This window comes from Neopsephotus bourkii, unplaced genomic scaffold, assembly GCF_033783945.1.
Source record: "Neopsephotus bourkii isolate Nb327-2 ecotype Australia unplaced genomic scaffold, CSIRO-AGI_Nbou_v1 NB_1749, whole genome shotgun sequence".
Classification (NCBI taxonomy): domain Eukaryota; kingdom Metazoa; phylum Chordata; class Aves; order Psittaciformes; family Psittacidae; genus Neopsephotus; species Neopsephotus bourkii.
Window position 1 is genome coordinate 4,222,650 of NW_026902223.1, and position 16,053 is coordinate 4,238,702.

General features: G+C 46.4%; 1 protein-coding gene across 2 annotated transcripts in view; it reads left to right on the plus strand.

Moving 5' to 3' along the window:
* The window catches only part of COPRS (coordinator of PRMT5 and differentiation stimulator), a 168,149-nt gene that overhangs the window by 121,348 nt on the left and 30,748 nt on the right, over positions 1-16,053 (plus strand). The window contains exon 4 of one of the 2 annotated variants that reach the window (XR_009729045.1): positions 6,516-6,650. Coding sequence is in view for 1 of the 2 variants with exons in the window: in XM_061377341.1 (XP_061233325.1) it covers positions 6,516-6,553 (38 nt within the window). In the remaining variant the exon portion in view is untranslated. Of the gene's footprint in view, positions 1-6,515; positions 6,824-16,053 lie in introns of those variants that run through there. The other variant, XM_061377341.1, reaches the window with a different exon arrangement.

A 16,053-nucleotide genomic window follows, 5' to 3' on the forward strand; every position in this document is an offset into this window, starting at 1 on the left:
CTCAGGTGCCTTGAAGGGTAGAAAAGGCTTCATCCCAGCAGCCCTGTGCAGGATTGAGTCCTTGCAGGGACAAGTGTCAGAGACATCCCAAAGGGAGTGGATGGGGATGGTAAAGCTGGTCCTGTGCACGTGGTGGTGATGCAAAGTGCACAGGACTGAGCTCTTTGGGAGCACCTGCAGGGGAGCTCCTGTCCCATCATGTTCTCTTGCCTGCTTGAGAAACATGCATATAATCCTGCTCAGCACCCAGAGCAGTCGTTTCCACACAGGGCCTGCTCAGAGATTAGTTATTAGCATGAAGTGTATATTATTATATATCACTGTTAAAAGTATTTTTGGAGTGCTGATAAAGAGCTATTTTTGGGGGGAGGAGCAGACATTCGGCATTCTCACAGTGCACCAGGTCTGGAGCCTGCCCACCTGTGGGAAAAGGCAGAAATACACCAACATAGTCCATTGCTTTTCTTCGTACTGAAACTTGTTGCCAAAACATTGCCCGTTTCCTCCCCGATGATAAAAGGACAAGTTAAATAAATAATAATCCGAGTCTCAATGTGACTATTAAATAATTTTCAGTTAGACATTATGTAAATTCGAAGTAATTTTTTTACTGGTCATGCATAACAAAATAAGTGCAGTGATTAATTTTTCACCCTCAGAGTTTAATTAAGATCGTTCAAGAGGTTTGGGCTGATACATCATGTTATAAATCACAGTCCAAGCCACTGAAAAATAGCTGCCTAGCTTTCAGATTAGATAATGGTATTTTGGGGGTGGAAATCTTGCTGACAGATAATCACCCAGGTTGTCCTAATCAGCAGGGCCATTTGGTCTTCTGAGCACTGAAATGATACATGCTGGTTATTAATATATGCAATTCAATGTGTGCTTTTCTGGGTTTAATGTTAGGGATGGACTCATTTCATCATCTGTACTCCTGCATAACTCATTGCAGAATAGATTGTGTTGTCCTACGTTAGCCTAATTAGCTTTTAAAGCCAGTGCAACTAAACTACTCAAAGAGATAAAGTGGATAGTTATCAAGTCACATTTTAGTCCAGAATAAATGTGTCCAGGTAGGAGCAGCCACTCTGCTTTGAACACACAACCTGAGTTTGAATTACTGCTCAGGCTTCAACAACCCTGTGTTTCCCAGTCTCAGCAGGAGCCTTGTGAGATCCATAGGGCAGTGTTGATGATGGTTATTACAACTGCAGCCTCTGCAGACACATCAGAGCTGCTCCACAGTGTCCCCAGTCCAACACCAAGGAGCTGCTTTCTAGCACAGTGCAGGTTTCCTGGTGTGAGCAGCATGCTGATACCCTGCGAAACAACTTATTGGGAAGCTGTGTCCTAGCTGCAGCTCCTGGGACTCAGTTTCCTTGCCAGATTCTCTCAGTGTCTTCCATGGGACTGGGCTGTGCGCACCTACAGCTTTGCCCCACAAGTTCATGCAAGCCTGCAGGACGTGTCAGTGCACAGGATGGACCCTGACTCACAGGGAAAGCACGTATGGAAAACATTGCCATACTCCTTCCTACAAGTGCCTGGGTTTCTTCTCTGGGTGATTTTTTTTCTTTTTTTTCCATTTTAAATAAATCAGTTCAGCAAGAAGATCGAATGCCGCAAGAAGTGGTGCAGGTGAGGCCTGTCGGGTTTCACACTGTGCTGGTGGACAGAAACTCTGCTCAGGAGGGGCAACTGGCTTTGGAAAGAAATAAGGTGGAGGGTGGCTTCTCTGATGCCCAGAAGTGAAAGCATAAGTGTCCGTCTTGCTAAACCTTCACTGCTATACTCGTTATTCCAGTGTTACGAAATAACAAGAAGATACTACTGTGGAGTACCTATTTCTAAATCCTACTGTTTTGTTCCAGAACGAAGGGTATCTTGGTTCTAATTCAGCTGTGCTCTGAGGAGCAATTCAGTAATAACTATCGTGCTTTAAATTCCCACCCTGTATTACTCCTACTTAATTCTCAAGCATAGGCAAATTCTAACTTTCCATTTAGTTTCACTGCTGTAAATCCAGAATAACCCTGTTGAAATAAGCCATGGGTTTTCAGTCGTGCCTATGAAACGTGGCATTTCAAAGGTATGGCTCCGGATTTTACCACACAGATCTGGCCCATGGTGTGTGAAAAGAGACCGTCTGTGTTAATCACCCCAAACCCCTCCCTCGACAGAAGCGGCTTCGAGCAGCACCGCAGTAATGCAACAGGCAGCAGTTCTCACTGCGGCATCGGGAAGAGCAGAACATCAAGGGAGTAATTAACATCTAATTTAGCAGTTAGACCGGGACCTAGGTGGGTTCCTGCATTAAGTAGTTGCCTCCAGAAGCAGGCAAGGTTGGGGCTGCTTGCTCTGCTCTGCTCCACGAGGCTGCCAGGCACCCATCCATCTCTCTGCAGCTCCTCCACAGCCGGGGGAGAGCAGCTCCCATAATGATGCGTTTGAGGCTTGTATCTGTGAATGTTAAAAGGAGCCTGTCTCTTCTTCGACATTAAAGGAAACGCAGGGATAGAAGCACACCCTTACACTCACGCATCTTGCTTAAACTTAGGCAGTGTAAATGGCTTTAGGCACATCTTAATTTTCCTTGAAGCTGAGGCTCTCAGTGTATTCCTCCTTAAATATCTGTCAAAGGCTTGTGGTTTGTGTTGGAGACAATGGCCAACGTGTAACAGGTCTCATCTGAAGAAATGTGATTTGCTCTGTTATATTCTTGGTGACTAATTTCTGCATTCTGAAAGTTTGAGTATCCGTGCATAGCAGAGCACTGGCACCTTCCCTGCCCAGGAGCTGCCTTCAGTGTTCCCATCACTGCCTGTCAGCTCATGGTGAAATAGCCAGATCTTAGAAGATCACGATTTTACATCCCCACCCTGTAGCTTGTGGGATTAAAGCTGGTTGGGATGGTTGGACCATAGGAAGAATAAAGTCTGCATCCTTCTCTTTGGAAAGACTTATGATGAAGCTATGTAACCTTTCCTGTTCCCAAAGGTGGGGACAGGCAGGGGCTCAAGCTCCCTCCTGTGCTCCCTGGTGCCTTCATAGTCACCTCTTGTCCGAGGTCCACTTTGTGCTTCTCTTCAGCTCAGACCCCAACAGCTTCAGCTTTCCGTGGCGTTTGGCTCCTCCCCAAGGAGAGTGCAGAGCTTCAACACTTCTGTCTTTGAATCCTAGACGCAGATTCAGGCTTTGATCATTTATTGCTGTTGAAACATCTTAAGTCCTGCAGCCTCTTGCTGCTCCTCTTTCCTCAGCACCAGGCAGGTGAAATCAGCTGGCCAGGAGCCTGGAGGCTGCACAGCCTCTGCTGTCTGCTTACAGGCTGCTGCTTCTGAGAGTTCAATTCCTCCACTGACTTTCCAGTCTCTTTGTTCAGCCTTTTAAATTTCCCTTTATTGTTTTAGCCTGTCTGCAGATCTGTTTGTTTTTCTTCCAGAAAAGCCTTTGCTTGCTCAATTAGCAAGAGAGCTCTTTGCGGAGAGTGCCATGGCTCTATTTCTACCACGGCTAAGTGCTTCTGGAGCATCTGGCTCCTCCCGGGAGAGGGTTTACCCCTGCCACCCTCACACTGGGTACTGCTTGATGTCTTACTGCACATACTGCTGTATGGTGCCTGCAGAGAATGAGCTCTTGTGACAGAGGAGTTTGAATGTGTTGCTGCGGATCAGGCCAGTCCGTGCTGTCCCAAGCATGATTTTAACTGCAGTTTCTGCTCCCTGCCCTATTGGGTGCATCCTGTGTTTTCTCCACACATGGGCTCTTTCACCATCCAGATTTTTAGACTTGCTTTTGTCTTACTTAATGGTTTTGCCACTTTGTTTAGAGCAGAGGTTATGAGGATACAAGCTGAACCTCTCACATATTGGGAGAGGAAGGCGAGTGCTGGCTGGTGTGGGGCTGGAAATACTTTGGAGGTTTGTGTCTTGCCCACCCTGATCCTGGCCTGAGACACCCCCTGGACATGTCCCCAGCAGCTCAAGAGGGGCTTCTAGAAACAAGCCTGGATGTGGAAGGCACCTCCCTGCCTGTCCCCAGGGCAGATCCAGAGGCTGTCCCCAGCCCCATCCCAGCAGGACAGGCTCTCATGGAGAACTGACCTCCTGCCGCTGGGGAACCTGGTGGGAAACCTTGCAGAAGAGGCTGCAGAAGCCTCTGCCACTCCGTGTGCCTTCAGCGTTTGCCCAGACACAGGATGAAGAATTTCTCCCCTTCGGGGGTCTGTGGCACTTTGTGTTGCTGTTTCCCTGGTTTTGCAGTCTGTCTGAATTGTGGGTTTGCCCTTGCAAGCTGTGGGTTAAAGCCTCATAGGAAACTGTTTACCGTGCTGCTTACACAATCTTCATAGAGTTCAGGGGCTATTTCAGCAAGACATTCCAGAACAGTTCTTCATATTGGCCCCAGTCTGTTTCCCACTTACGTGCTCTAGCAGGAGAGCTCAGACTATGCCGACAGACCCACAGGCTTCTGAGGCTCTTTAGGCACCACGTACAAGTTAATGTCATGACTTCAGGAGTGCCCTGTGAGCACAGGTAAATATTGGGACAGCTTCTGGAGCTTTGCAACCTCGCCATGGACATCAGAGCTGCTTTGGTCTGAAACTGTGGCAGAATTTAGTGTGGTTTTCCGGGCAGAAATCATTCCTGCTTAGGACACCTGCTGTCTGGGGATGTGGCATTGGGATGATGTACACCAGGCCCATCTCTCATAGGATCCTATGATCCCTTTGAAGACCCTGCCCCATGTGAGTGGGAAGGCTCTGAGCTCACCGCTGGCACAGGGGTGACATTTGCCCTTGCTGGAACCAAGTAGTTGTTGGAGCTGGTTATTTGCTTTGTGTGATTGATGACATCTGTATGGCACATAACATTGCTTTGCGAAATGGCCCTTTTATGTGTCAAACTGACTCACAGCGTGACCTGATGAGATGGAAGGGGGTATTTAGGGAACAACTGAAATCCAGTTGATTTTTTTCTTCTATTTTTTCATTCCCCTGGAGCAAAATGCCTTTGTCTGCGGATGGGAACAGGGCACAGTGCCCTGCAGGACCAGCCGGGTCCCTTGTGACAGCCGTGTGGGATGTGGGAGCTGTGCCGCTACCTGCTGCAGCTCTCCACCTCAACCTCTGCCTCGCCAAGGGGAGCCTCTGCAGCTCAGTGTAATCTATCTGATGTAGAGGGTGAGGGAGCAGACCTGTGTTTCCCTGCTGTGTTGCACCCCGCTGTGTGATCTCGGGTTAGCATGAGCCACTCCACAAAGGCATTGAGGCCCTGAGTTCACAGTGAATATGCATCTGAAGGAAATCCAGGTGATTTGTCAGTAGGAAATGGGCATCTAAGATGGATCTGACCCCGCATCTCTTCCTCCAACTGCTTTTTGCTGGTTAGCTTGCACATAAGGTATGCCTTTTACTTTATGAACAGCACCCAGCATACAGTGAGGTCTTTGCAGTCCCACTGTGGTCTTTAGTTACTTGCTTATTGTTAATGCTGGGACTGTGGAACAGGGAAAACTAATGCCTGGCTGGCTCACAGCTTGCTATGATTACAGAGATGGAGTTACTGGAAGGGTGGGCTTTGTCCCATCAACACCTTCCTATCACTGCTGAAGCGATGCTACCCATACATGTCAACACTGAAAGCATATCTCTGCTGCACACAGTTTGTCTACTGGCAACAACTGCTGCAGTGAAAGATGCCCTTTAATTAATGTACTTCCTAACAAGTCATCTGAAAATGGATCTGTGCTTGGAGCCAGGTGCTCCTGCATGTGCTGCAGGGCTGCCTGTGTGAGGAAGGGCTCCCTGTGTGCATGACTGGGTCTTGAGCATTTGACACGTGCCTTCGTACATGTATGATACACACGTGCTGGTGTGTGAGTGCCGTGATGGACAAGACAGGCCATGTGAAGGTGCACCCTTGGCTGCATCCCTGTGCACAGCAGGAAAATCAACAACAGCAACATACTTAAGTGAAAGGGATAGACAGGCCTGAAATGAGTTCAGAGCTGGCCCTTTTGTGTGAATTTGGATAAATGTACAGACCTGCCTTCCCTTCCTCTTCCGAAAGCCTTTCCAAAGCCCAGCACCAAAGGGTGGAAGGACTGCAGGTTTGGATCTCCCCATCCCTTTCCTTTGTGTTGGCCCTGGAAGTAATGAGAGAGTGAGATGTACCAGAGTGCATTTCCTATCCCTGGTAAATCATGAAAGAGAGAAGGCAAAAAGGATTTTGTGCTGAAAATTTGGTGTTAAAATGAATTCACAAGTGTCTCAGAAAACTGAAACCAGACTTGCCTGGCGTGGTGAGCAATGTGCTTTGCACATGTAGTGTTTCTCCTGGTGCTGTGAGAACTGACTGTAGGTATCTTGGGCAGAGCCGAGGAGAGGTACTTGGCACCAGGAGTTGTTACTTTAAGTCCTGCCTGAGGTTGGGCTGAACAAGACATGATCCATCATTTAATGCTTGTTTGTCTGTCTTATTGACTACAGTGAAATGCTTTTGTTTTACCAGGGAAGCCCGAGCATTGCATACGCAAGCCCATCCCATGAGCTTTAAGGATTTGGGCAGAGATGGTGGATGGGAATCCAGCCCAGGCCTTCACAAGCTGCCGTCCCTGCAGGAGCCAGTCCTGTGCTGCTGCAGAGGGTATGTTGCCTCTTTCTACCCTTTAACAAACACAATAAGCAAGAAGTCTCCTGTAGAGGTGTGGTAACTCCATGTGATTCTTGTATATAAACCCACAGCAGCACAAAATCGCCTTGTGCAGCTCCGACCCCTTGGTGAGTCCCAGCCATGCAGTGTGGCTTAGTTGAGCACTCACTGACATCAGGCCATTGCCTTTCCTTTATGCAAGTGATGTTTGTCCATGAGAGCTGAACCAGCAAATGGATCTGCAGGATGAGACTTGAAGCACCATAGAGCAGTGAGAACAGCACCTTTCAGAGTAAGAATTGTGCAGAAAAGCTGGGGGGGAGCAGTGCTGCTTTGGACTGTTCAATAACTCCTGGTTTTCAGTGCTTCGTGGAAAATCAAACACATCCAAAGCTGCTAAAGGAAATCATGTTTTAGGTTGAAGCAAACACTTGATGTTATTTTGAAATACTCTTTTCAGCCTGGGGATGCAATTCGGTTTAGTAGCAGAAAGCCTGTCAAGTAGTGAGCTGAAAAGTTGGCATTTTCAAAGGGAAGTAGAGACAAGCAACTGCTGCACGTGTTCACATAAGTTCCTGCTTATTTCTCTGAGGGTTAATAGGGATGAGGATGTGTCAGCCCTATGCCAGGTAGTGGATTTCAGCCTGCAGCAGCACCAGCTTTTGCAATTTTACCACAAATTCTGTTACAGATGTTTTTCAAAGCTTTGGCTCCTCCTATCCTGTAATTACGTGAGAGTTTCAGTGTTCCCTAAAGCTGAAGGTAAATTGACAACTTTAGTGATTGTACAGAGCAGCTTGAAAACAGGCAGAAAGGTTTCAAAGGAAGAAGGGCAAATAGAGGAAACCCAAAATTACGTTTCTTTGAAATCTCCAGATTTGTAAGGCAAGCGCATGATTTTGTGGCCTAGGACAGGACTGCTAAGTGCTGGCTGTTGGCAGTGCTGTGTTTATTTTCCGTGCTTGGATTTCTGCATGGCTTTAGACACGTTATGAAAAATGCAGTATTTCATGTTGTTTTTTAAAAGGCAGCAGAACACTTGGTTGGATGATCTCCAAACCAGACTGTAGCATACAATGAAAACTATAGCACACTGTAACAAACTACAAAAGGCGGAGATGTTACTGCACCAGCACAAACCCCAGGCACACTATGGAGGAAGAGAATTTTATATCGCTTGTATTTATGGCCAAAAGAGAAAGAAAAAATGCACACTGTGTGTGTATGGTGCATATTGAAATTACAGAACAAAATCCAATTAGATCTTTATACATAAAATCCACATATGCTGATTTATGATGGATTTATTTCTCAGCCTTTGAAACGACGGCTGCCCTCACTTTGGAAACCAGTCATTTGCAGACGTCAGGTCTGTAATTCACAAACTGGCACGACCAGAAGTTTGTGGATTTGAGTCTGGCAAATGCCAGTCCTGGTGTATCTGTTTCAGGGGCACATGTTGGGATTCCCAGTGATGGAGGCAGGGGAGGCAGCGCTGCAAAAGGCATTTATAACAGAGTCTTTATTTCCAAATGTGTGGCTATAAAGATTAACTTGTTAGTTTTGGTCATTAAAAACAACACTAATGTGATACGTAATTATAACCGAAAGAGAAAATGTAGGATCCTTGTAGGCTGTATCTAAATGTCCCCTTCTGTAGCGGGAATACTTCCTGCAGTATTTGCAAGAAGTATGAGACTAGTACCCAAGTCATGAGTGAGAACTACAAGCACATGGGACACAGGCCTTTCTCGTGTGAGACAGAGCACTAGCACTAGATCAAGACCTCTTTAAACGTGCATGTTAGAGGCTTTTACTGCTTCTAACTGTCAGTTTTCCTGAATCGCATTCCTATGCCATGGACTTCCACTTCTTTGCTTCCAGTACTGAGAGCAAGTTCGACACCTGGTTTCCTCTCCACCCCTGAGCAGGTTTGGTGGTTAGTGCCTAAATGACTCCTGAGAACAGCAACTCAAGTGTGATTTCTTGATGTGGTTTGAACCATACTATAGTTTGCTGCTCCTGGAAGAGGGAGATCCTGTTCTTCCATCTGCCTCCCAGCTTCTGGCCACATATTCCTGCTAGTCGAGCTCTGTCACTTGAAGCGGTGGCTGGGCACAGGGTCCCAGTGTGAACTCCTCAGCTTCTGCATGGCCCCCTTGGCTGCCAAGCACACACTTTCCCAAGTACCACTGCTTCCTTTTGCACTGTCCCAGAGTTGCCTCCAGCTGGCACAGAGGTCTGCAGGGAATAAATGCATAAGGACTTGCCACCAGCTAACCAGGAGTGTTACCTGGGAGGTTTTGATCAAAGCCTTGGAGAAAGGTGGTGGCTCAGGGTGAGCCTGAGTGCCAGGCTCTCCTTTCAGCCCTCTAAAACTGCATTAACTTCACATAACACATCTGTTGCAGTTGTAGAAAGAGGAGCTCAGCTGGAGACAAAACAAGAGCCACTTCTAACTGAAGGTAAAATTCTATTTAGAACTTCAAAGTAGAATCCGTAAGGGACTGAGCTGTGCAGCAGGAGACCCACTGGAGGGTGCATTTTGCTGCTGACCACGAGGAGCCTGCAGCAACTGACTTCAGAGAAAGAAATCTGGGGCTGTAACCCCTTTAGCCTCTGCTACAGGAGATGTAAAAGGCTGTGATGGGTCAGTTGTTTAGTTTTACCTGCGATCCTAAAGGCAGGTTTATTTCATCTCTTGAGATTGGTTTGTGTCTTTTACTATGGAGCGGAGCCTTCATGTTACGGGGCCCAGCTTTCCTCTCTGAGTGAGTAAGTAGAGGTTGAATGAGGCTGCTCTCCAAAAGTGGGACTGTCAGTAGATGATGGCTCTGTCTCTGCGATACTGAAAACAGACATGAAGGCACCTTTCACTAACACATTCCATCAATGCTAGAGACTTGTCACACAGGGAGCAAACACCGAGTGAAGCAAAGGAAGCATTTTCAGTTTGCTGCCATGAAAGGAGACAAGATAAATCAATAAGGAACTAAATTAGCACAGCCAGCGGCCCTCACACCTACTTTGGAAACTCTATTAAAATCCATGGCCTAGAATTTGCAGGAGGGATTATATGAGTGAGTCAAGATTTGAGAGTGATCTAATGTGACACCCACTTCTCAAACTGCCTAAAACACTGACTGCCAGGATGCACTGCCAAAGACAAGAGTTCTAGTAGGTATTTGCTGGCTGTCATTGGCCTCAGATAAGTATGTTGGGAGGAGAATAGTGGAGGAGTCAATCAAAAGATAACACTGAGTAAAGCTCAGTTGCATAACACAACAAGAAGTCAAATTTAAGCAAAGCTGAACATATGTCTGAGTACCAAGGGCATAGTGAGGACTGTGATGGCCCAATCAGAATCCAGAGACACTCAGATTTGAGAACAACACACAGGAACAAGATTGGCAAATAGCACATGTGATTGAGCTGGTTGTGCTCTTGTGCTGCTCTTGGGTGACCTTTTTAATTCAACTAAAACGGTATCTGTCCTAGGCGTTTGCAGAAGCTTGTAGATGGATGACAGCATCCCACTGACACCCCGAGGCAGAAGAAGACTTGCTGAAAGTCAACCTGAGGTAAATATTTTCTTGCAGAAATCTGATTATTGTCACAGTGAATGTGGCATTTGCAGGAAGCATCCGGTGTGTGTGATCTGTGCAGTTGTTCTCTACATGCATGGTAATACCAGACACTGGGATTATTGCAGAAGCACAGAGCAGCTCTCCAGGGCCTCATGTGTGTTGTAGAGCTGATCCCTGTGTGTGTGAGAAATCAAGGATTGCCGTAAATCCAGCAATTGCTGCCCCTAACCTCTCTGCTGGGTATTTAGGAATCCTAGGCCAGTGTTTAAGTCACTGCTTCTGCCAGGTAGGATTTGTATGAGGAGAACATGGCAGCTCTGTGCAAAGAAAAGATCTTTGTCCTGGCTCCCAGCCTCTTACTGTTTCACAGCACCTTGAGGAGAATTTCCCTTCCCTCTGGTACTGACAGTAGTGTGCTGGTAAAGCCCTCTGGACTTGCAGGGGTAGAAGAGCTGGATTGGGGCTGGCTGCACAGCTGGATTTTTCAGCTCTGAATGTTTCCAGAGCTTCCCAAGGAAACTGATACATTCAGGCCCTGGCTCTGTGTTGTGAAAAGGGTAGAAACCTCAGAGTCACTTACCCTGTGCCTGCCAGAGGAACTGCAGGGATAAACTAGTCCTGTCCTGCACTGGTTTGGCAGCCTTTTGCAGAAGAGCATGGGCTTCATGCAAGAGCAGAAAGGCACCACTCAGTAGTTACAAGACAGCTTAAAGTTGTCCAAGTAGTTACAGAATGGAGGTTCTGCCAGTCTTGGTTTTACAGCTTCATTTACATTTCTAACGTGCATTGAGCCCTTCACCTGGGAGATGCTATAGAAACACAAGGCATTAATAGCATGGAATATACAGTAAAAACTCAACAATGTAAAACACGTTCAATATTAAGTGGGAAGAGAATTCTCTGCATGCTCTGCCTGGATTTTAAGCATGAATTACATTGCAGCAGCTAAAGGCTATGGAGTATGAATCATAAAGTTGAATTCCACTGCAAAACTGACAAGACAGAGATCTGACCAACATTATGAAGTATGAGAAGTGACTTTAGGAGCCCCTGCTTTGATGAGAAGGATTCTGGAATTGCTTTTCAAAGGTCGGCTGCACAGCGTTGTCAGAACATCAGGCGCCAGGACTGCTCTTCTCTTTTATAAGCCCCCTGATGTGTCTTGTGCATTGGCACTGCACCTCGCTGGGGGAGACTTTGTTTCACAATGGGATATTTGGGCACTGTGGTAATGGGAACTAGGAAAAACTCGGAAGGACTTTCATGCTGAATAACAGCTTATCTTCTGCAATAGCACAAGGGAGAATTCCAGATGTTTTCTTCTGCTTTTTACCTTTTAGAGATTTATAGCAAACATCTTTTAAAAAGATCACAGGGAAAGAAATGTCCATCTTCCCTGTATTCTCTGTCTTTCCTACCACAAACCAGTGGGTGATAATTCACTCCTAAGTGGTCAGGTTAGCTGTGCTGCCTTTGGTGGTGTGCGCACACTGGTGATGAGACTGTTCTGATGTGCAAAGTCCCTCTGATCCATTCTCGGGGACCTTGGGGCTGCATGGGAGGTCAAGATGAGGGGGGCAGCTCAGGCAAAGCCTATACAGTTGTGTTTAGAGGTGATTAATAGATGCATTTAGTGCGAAGCAGATTGTCTCTTTTGCCCCTGTGCAGTTTGGTGGGGCCAGGAGAGCCCATGGTGCTGGCACTCTGCCTTGGATGAGTGGAAAGGACTTTGTGGGGCTTCACGCAATGGCTCAGCATCCTGCAGGCTTGGACCTTATTCCCACTCCAGCACACTTCTACAACCACATCTGGTTCAGTGATAGTACCTGCACGTCTCTCATGGACCAGACACTGCATAAACTGAGAGTAGCTGATTTCCCATCCCAGCAGAAAAATGCTTTGGGGGAGCTACGAGCCATAGCAGGACCACGGGGCACTGCAGAGGAATGCCCAGGAGGGAGGCAGGGCAGAAGGTACAAGAATGTTCAGGGAAGATGCTGATGGTCGTGAGAAGTGCTCAGATGCCTGGCCCTGAGCACAGCCCTGGGGAGCACCAGAGCTAGTGTCTGTGGGCTCCAGGGCAGGAGGTGCCAGGGAGCTCCATTGCTGGGCCAGCTCGGGCAGCTCTGCAGCACTCAGCTTCCTCCTGCACATCTTGGGTGCTGAGCACAGCCCGGAGGTGGACAAGGACTTCAGTGTGGGCTTACAGAAATGCATATGGTGCCCTGGCTGAGGAAAAGGTGGTCTGAGGAGCATCAGCCTTGTGCCTTATTTCATCCAGGACACAAACCATCAGAAAGGGAGGGGACTTTATTAGAGCTGGAAGACACTTGGGAAATTTTGGATTCCCGGAGGTATTTGCTGGCTTTTCACATGGATCCAGCACAGGCTTACAAGCATTCAGAGAGGAAGGAGCTGGGAAAGGAGGTGAGGCAGATCCCCAGGCTCCTGTCCCTGCAGGTGACCCAGTGAACAGAAGCACAAGCTCTGCTCTGTCCTGCTGCACGCAGATGTGGCACAGCTCCAGCGCTCCGAGCATCTCCTTGGCGTCCAAGCTAGGTCATTCCTACAGCTCCCCTGCATCTCCAGTTGTTATTAATGGCACACCTGGTGCCAAATAGGATCTTTTCCATTCCTATCTGTGAGTAACAAGATTGTTAAAGTCACTCTCAGCTCTGCTGAAACCAAACAGAATTTTGTATGACATACTGGGCAAAGGCTCTGTTTGAAGTAGTCTTTAATCTTAGTTCTAGGATTAAATCATATGTAAACAGTCACATTTTATCAGCTCAGCTACAAAGTCATTTATTTGTTGGTCTAATTTTAGTAACTTGTAGGTAATTCAATATTATTTGAAAGGTTATATAGTAAGCTGATCTAATTCTCCACCAATAGAGCAAGTAGAGGAGTCCCCTGATCCCGCAGAAGGTGGATAGCTTCCCTGATTTTTGGCAAGCTGTTCCAAATGTGTGGAAGCACAGAGGGACTGGATGGTGGGGCTTTGCAGGACCAAGGCCTGCCATTGTGTTTTTTTGGCAGTGTTGTTTGACATTGCAGTGCAGTTTTTGTAAGTGTTGCATCTGTTTTTACTGCGTTGTGCAATTAGATTTTCAAGACACAGCTATAACTGTTGAGCATTTTGCTGGCTGTCACTGTATCCCAATGGAAAAGATAAGCTGTATTTTCCTTAGAACTAGAGGAGAATGTAACTGTGGTATCCCAGTCTCTGTGGCAAAGAGTTTTAGTGCCATTGCTGTATGTCAGCTCTTTCATGCAGTTAGACTGCATAATCTTTTATCAGCCTTATATATTTAAGGAGCATTCAAAGGTGGGGAGTGATTCCTGTGAACTTCAATATTAGGTTAGATTAGCCTTTACTATAGGACTTGATTTTTCCCATTGGAAAACTCATTCTACACTGGCAATCTGAAAGATGTTCCCATGTGAAATCTGATGTGCAGGATGTGAAACTATTTCCCTTTGCATAAAGGCATTTCAAGATGATTTCTGAATGAACATGGGTATAGTTTTATTGCCGCTTGGCACTAACAGCTGGAGCAGGTTACAGGAGTTGATAGGCAGTGATCTCAAGTAAAACTGAACTCTGTCCAGGAATATTTTACACATTGAAACTCTCCCCTCCTTACAGCACCTGGGTTTTCCAGGTGATTTTGATGGGGACTCTCAACAGCCTCCTGTGAAGCAGTAGGGCTCTGTTTCCTATCCCTGCTTCTAGCTAGACTTTGTAGAGTCTACTTCCAAATGGCCTGACTGTGCGTGCCGTAACTCCTATTTAACAGGCAAGCCTCATTGTGTCATGGGGGAATTTCACCCCTAAGTGCTGATCTTTTGTTTTCCTGTTGGGAAATTCAGGCTGAATAAATGCCAAAGAAAGCTTAAGATTTTCCCCTGATTTTCTGCCCAGCGTCTTGCATGCTTGAGTATTGGTCGTATCCAGATCAGTATTAACACACACTGGTAACTGAAATTCCCCCTGAAGGCACCAAAATTGTGTGATCTAAAGTGAGAATGACTTAATTTGGGGAAAATTGATCTAATTCAGGGTTCTGCAGCGTTTATAACAGCTGACCTGAGTTCTTGGCCATACACATCCCACTCCTTTACAGAGGCAACATTTACAGACAACATTTCCCCCCTTTTTGCATTTCAGCTAACTAAAGATGTTCCATTTTCTGCCTAACTTATGTGTCTGTATTTGGGAAGGATTTGAGTTTAAAACACTTTAAAGAATACACTGAAATCATAATCTGCAGGGCTCTCACTTGGTTCATGTGGTTGGGAAATCTGGATACCAGGGCAGGAAAAGCCAATATGAAAAGAATAATGTGACTCAATTGACTGTGAAATTCTTCTAGGAACAGGTGTAATTGTGATTGTAAACATTTGTGAGACATTTTACTACCAGCTTTAATCCCTGCAGAGGGGATGTTTAGGAGTAGGAGAATAAATGTGAAAGTAACTTCAAAGGCTGAGTTAAAAGATCAGGAACACGAGCCTCAGGTCTGGCCAGCGAGCAGCTGGGCTTTGATCCATCCTTTTCCTCCAGGTCAGTGCATGTGTGACTCTAGGAGACCCCAGTGGGGATCTTTTGGGTGGTGGTCACTCAGCCAGAGTCCTCTCGAGCATGACCTTGCCTTTTTCCATTAGTCCCATTTCTTTAATGAGGTAGCACAAGCTGTAATAGATTGATCACAGGCACCAGAAGGGGAAAACACAAAGGGCAAAGTCTTGCAGCTGTGGCACTGTCTCTGCTGGAGAAAGTGGTGCTGGGTTGGGGTAGCTCTTTGTGGAGGCAGGCACCGAGAAAATAGGTGAAAAAGGTCATATTTCCTCATGGCTTGTGGAGGGCACAAAGCTTTCCTTTAGTGAATGCACAGGAAATGTAAAAGCAGGGAAGGGTCTGAGAACTGCGTAAGGAAGTTTGATAGGGGTTGAAAGTCCTTCCTGTGCTTAGGGCCAGCGTCAGAAGCAAAATGCCATTCACGTTCCACTGGAGCTCAGGTTTGCACGGTTCCTTGCAGAGGCCTCTCTCCCACTGCCATTAAGGAAACACAACTCATTGGTGATTTCAAAGAGGGAAAATGAGAAGCTATAAAGACAAACACGTAGGAAGTGCTATAGAGTGATAAGGAAGCCAGGATGGTAAATCAAAGCCTAAGGAGGAAGGATATGGAGGGGCACACAAGTATAAATCTTTCTAAACCGATCAAGGAGTTGGTGGGGCCTTTAGAGGGATGTGAATGGAGAGTCAGTGGTTGGAGCTGCTGAGAAGCTGAATGAATTCCTTGACTCGATAAGAGCAGCTAAAGGTCACATACTGTAAGGAGGACAGAGAAACACAGTGGTTTTCTATGTGGGGAAAGAGAGAAGGCATATTATTTAGAAGTTTTATGTGTGTAACCCAAGCAGACAGTTGGGAAATTAAAAGCTATTAAAATTGACAAGTCACCAATTTTAGATTCACTGCAACCTACAATTCCTGGACTTGGTTTCTGGTGGTGGTGTTTGAGAGGTCCCTGAGAGAGCGGTGGTGTCTGAGGAAGGAGACACAGAAAGCATTGTCTCCTGATTTTGTTTTGGGGGGAAAAAAAGGAATATAACAACAATTGAAAAAAAAAGAAAACAGGCAAGTTGTAGAGAAAATAGAGTAGATATTACTGAAGAGCAAGCAGCAGGCAGTGTTTGAGAGCCGTTTTGGCAGACAGTGAAGTGGCCTCAGCACCCAGTGGTCTTACATGTCTGAAATCAGTACTTCAAATAAGGCTGAACGTGCAGTAGAAGTACCCTGT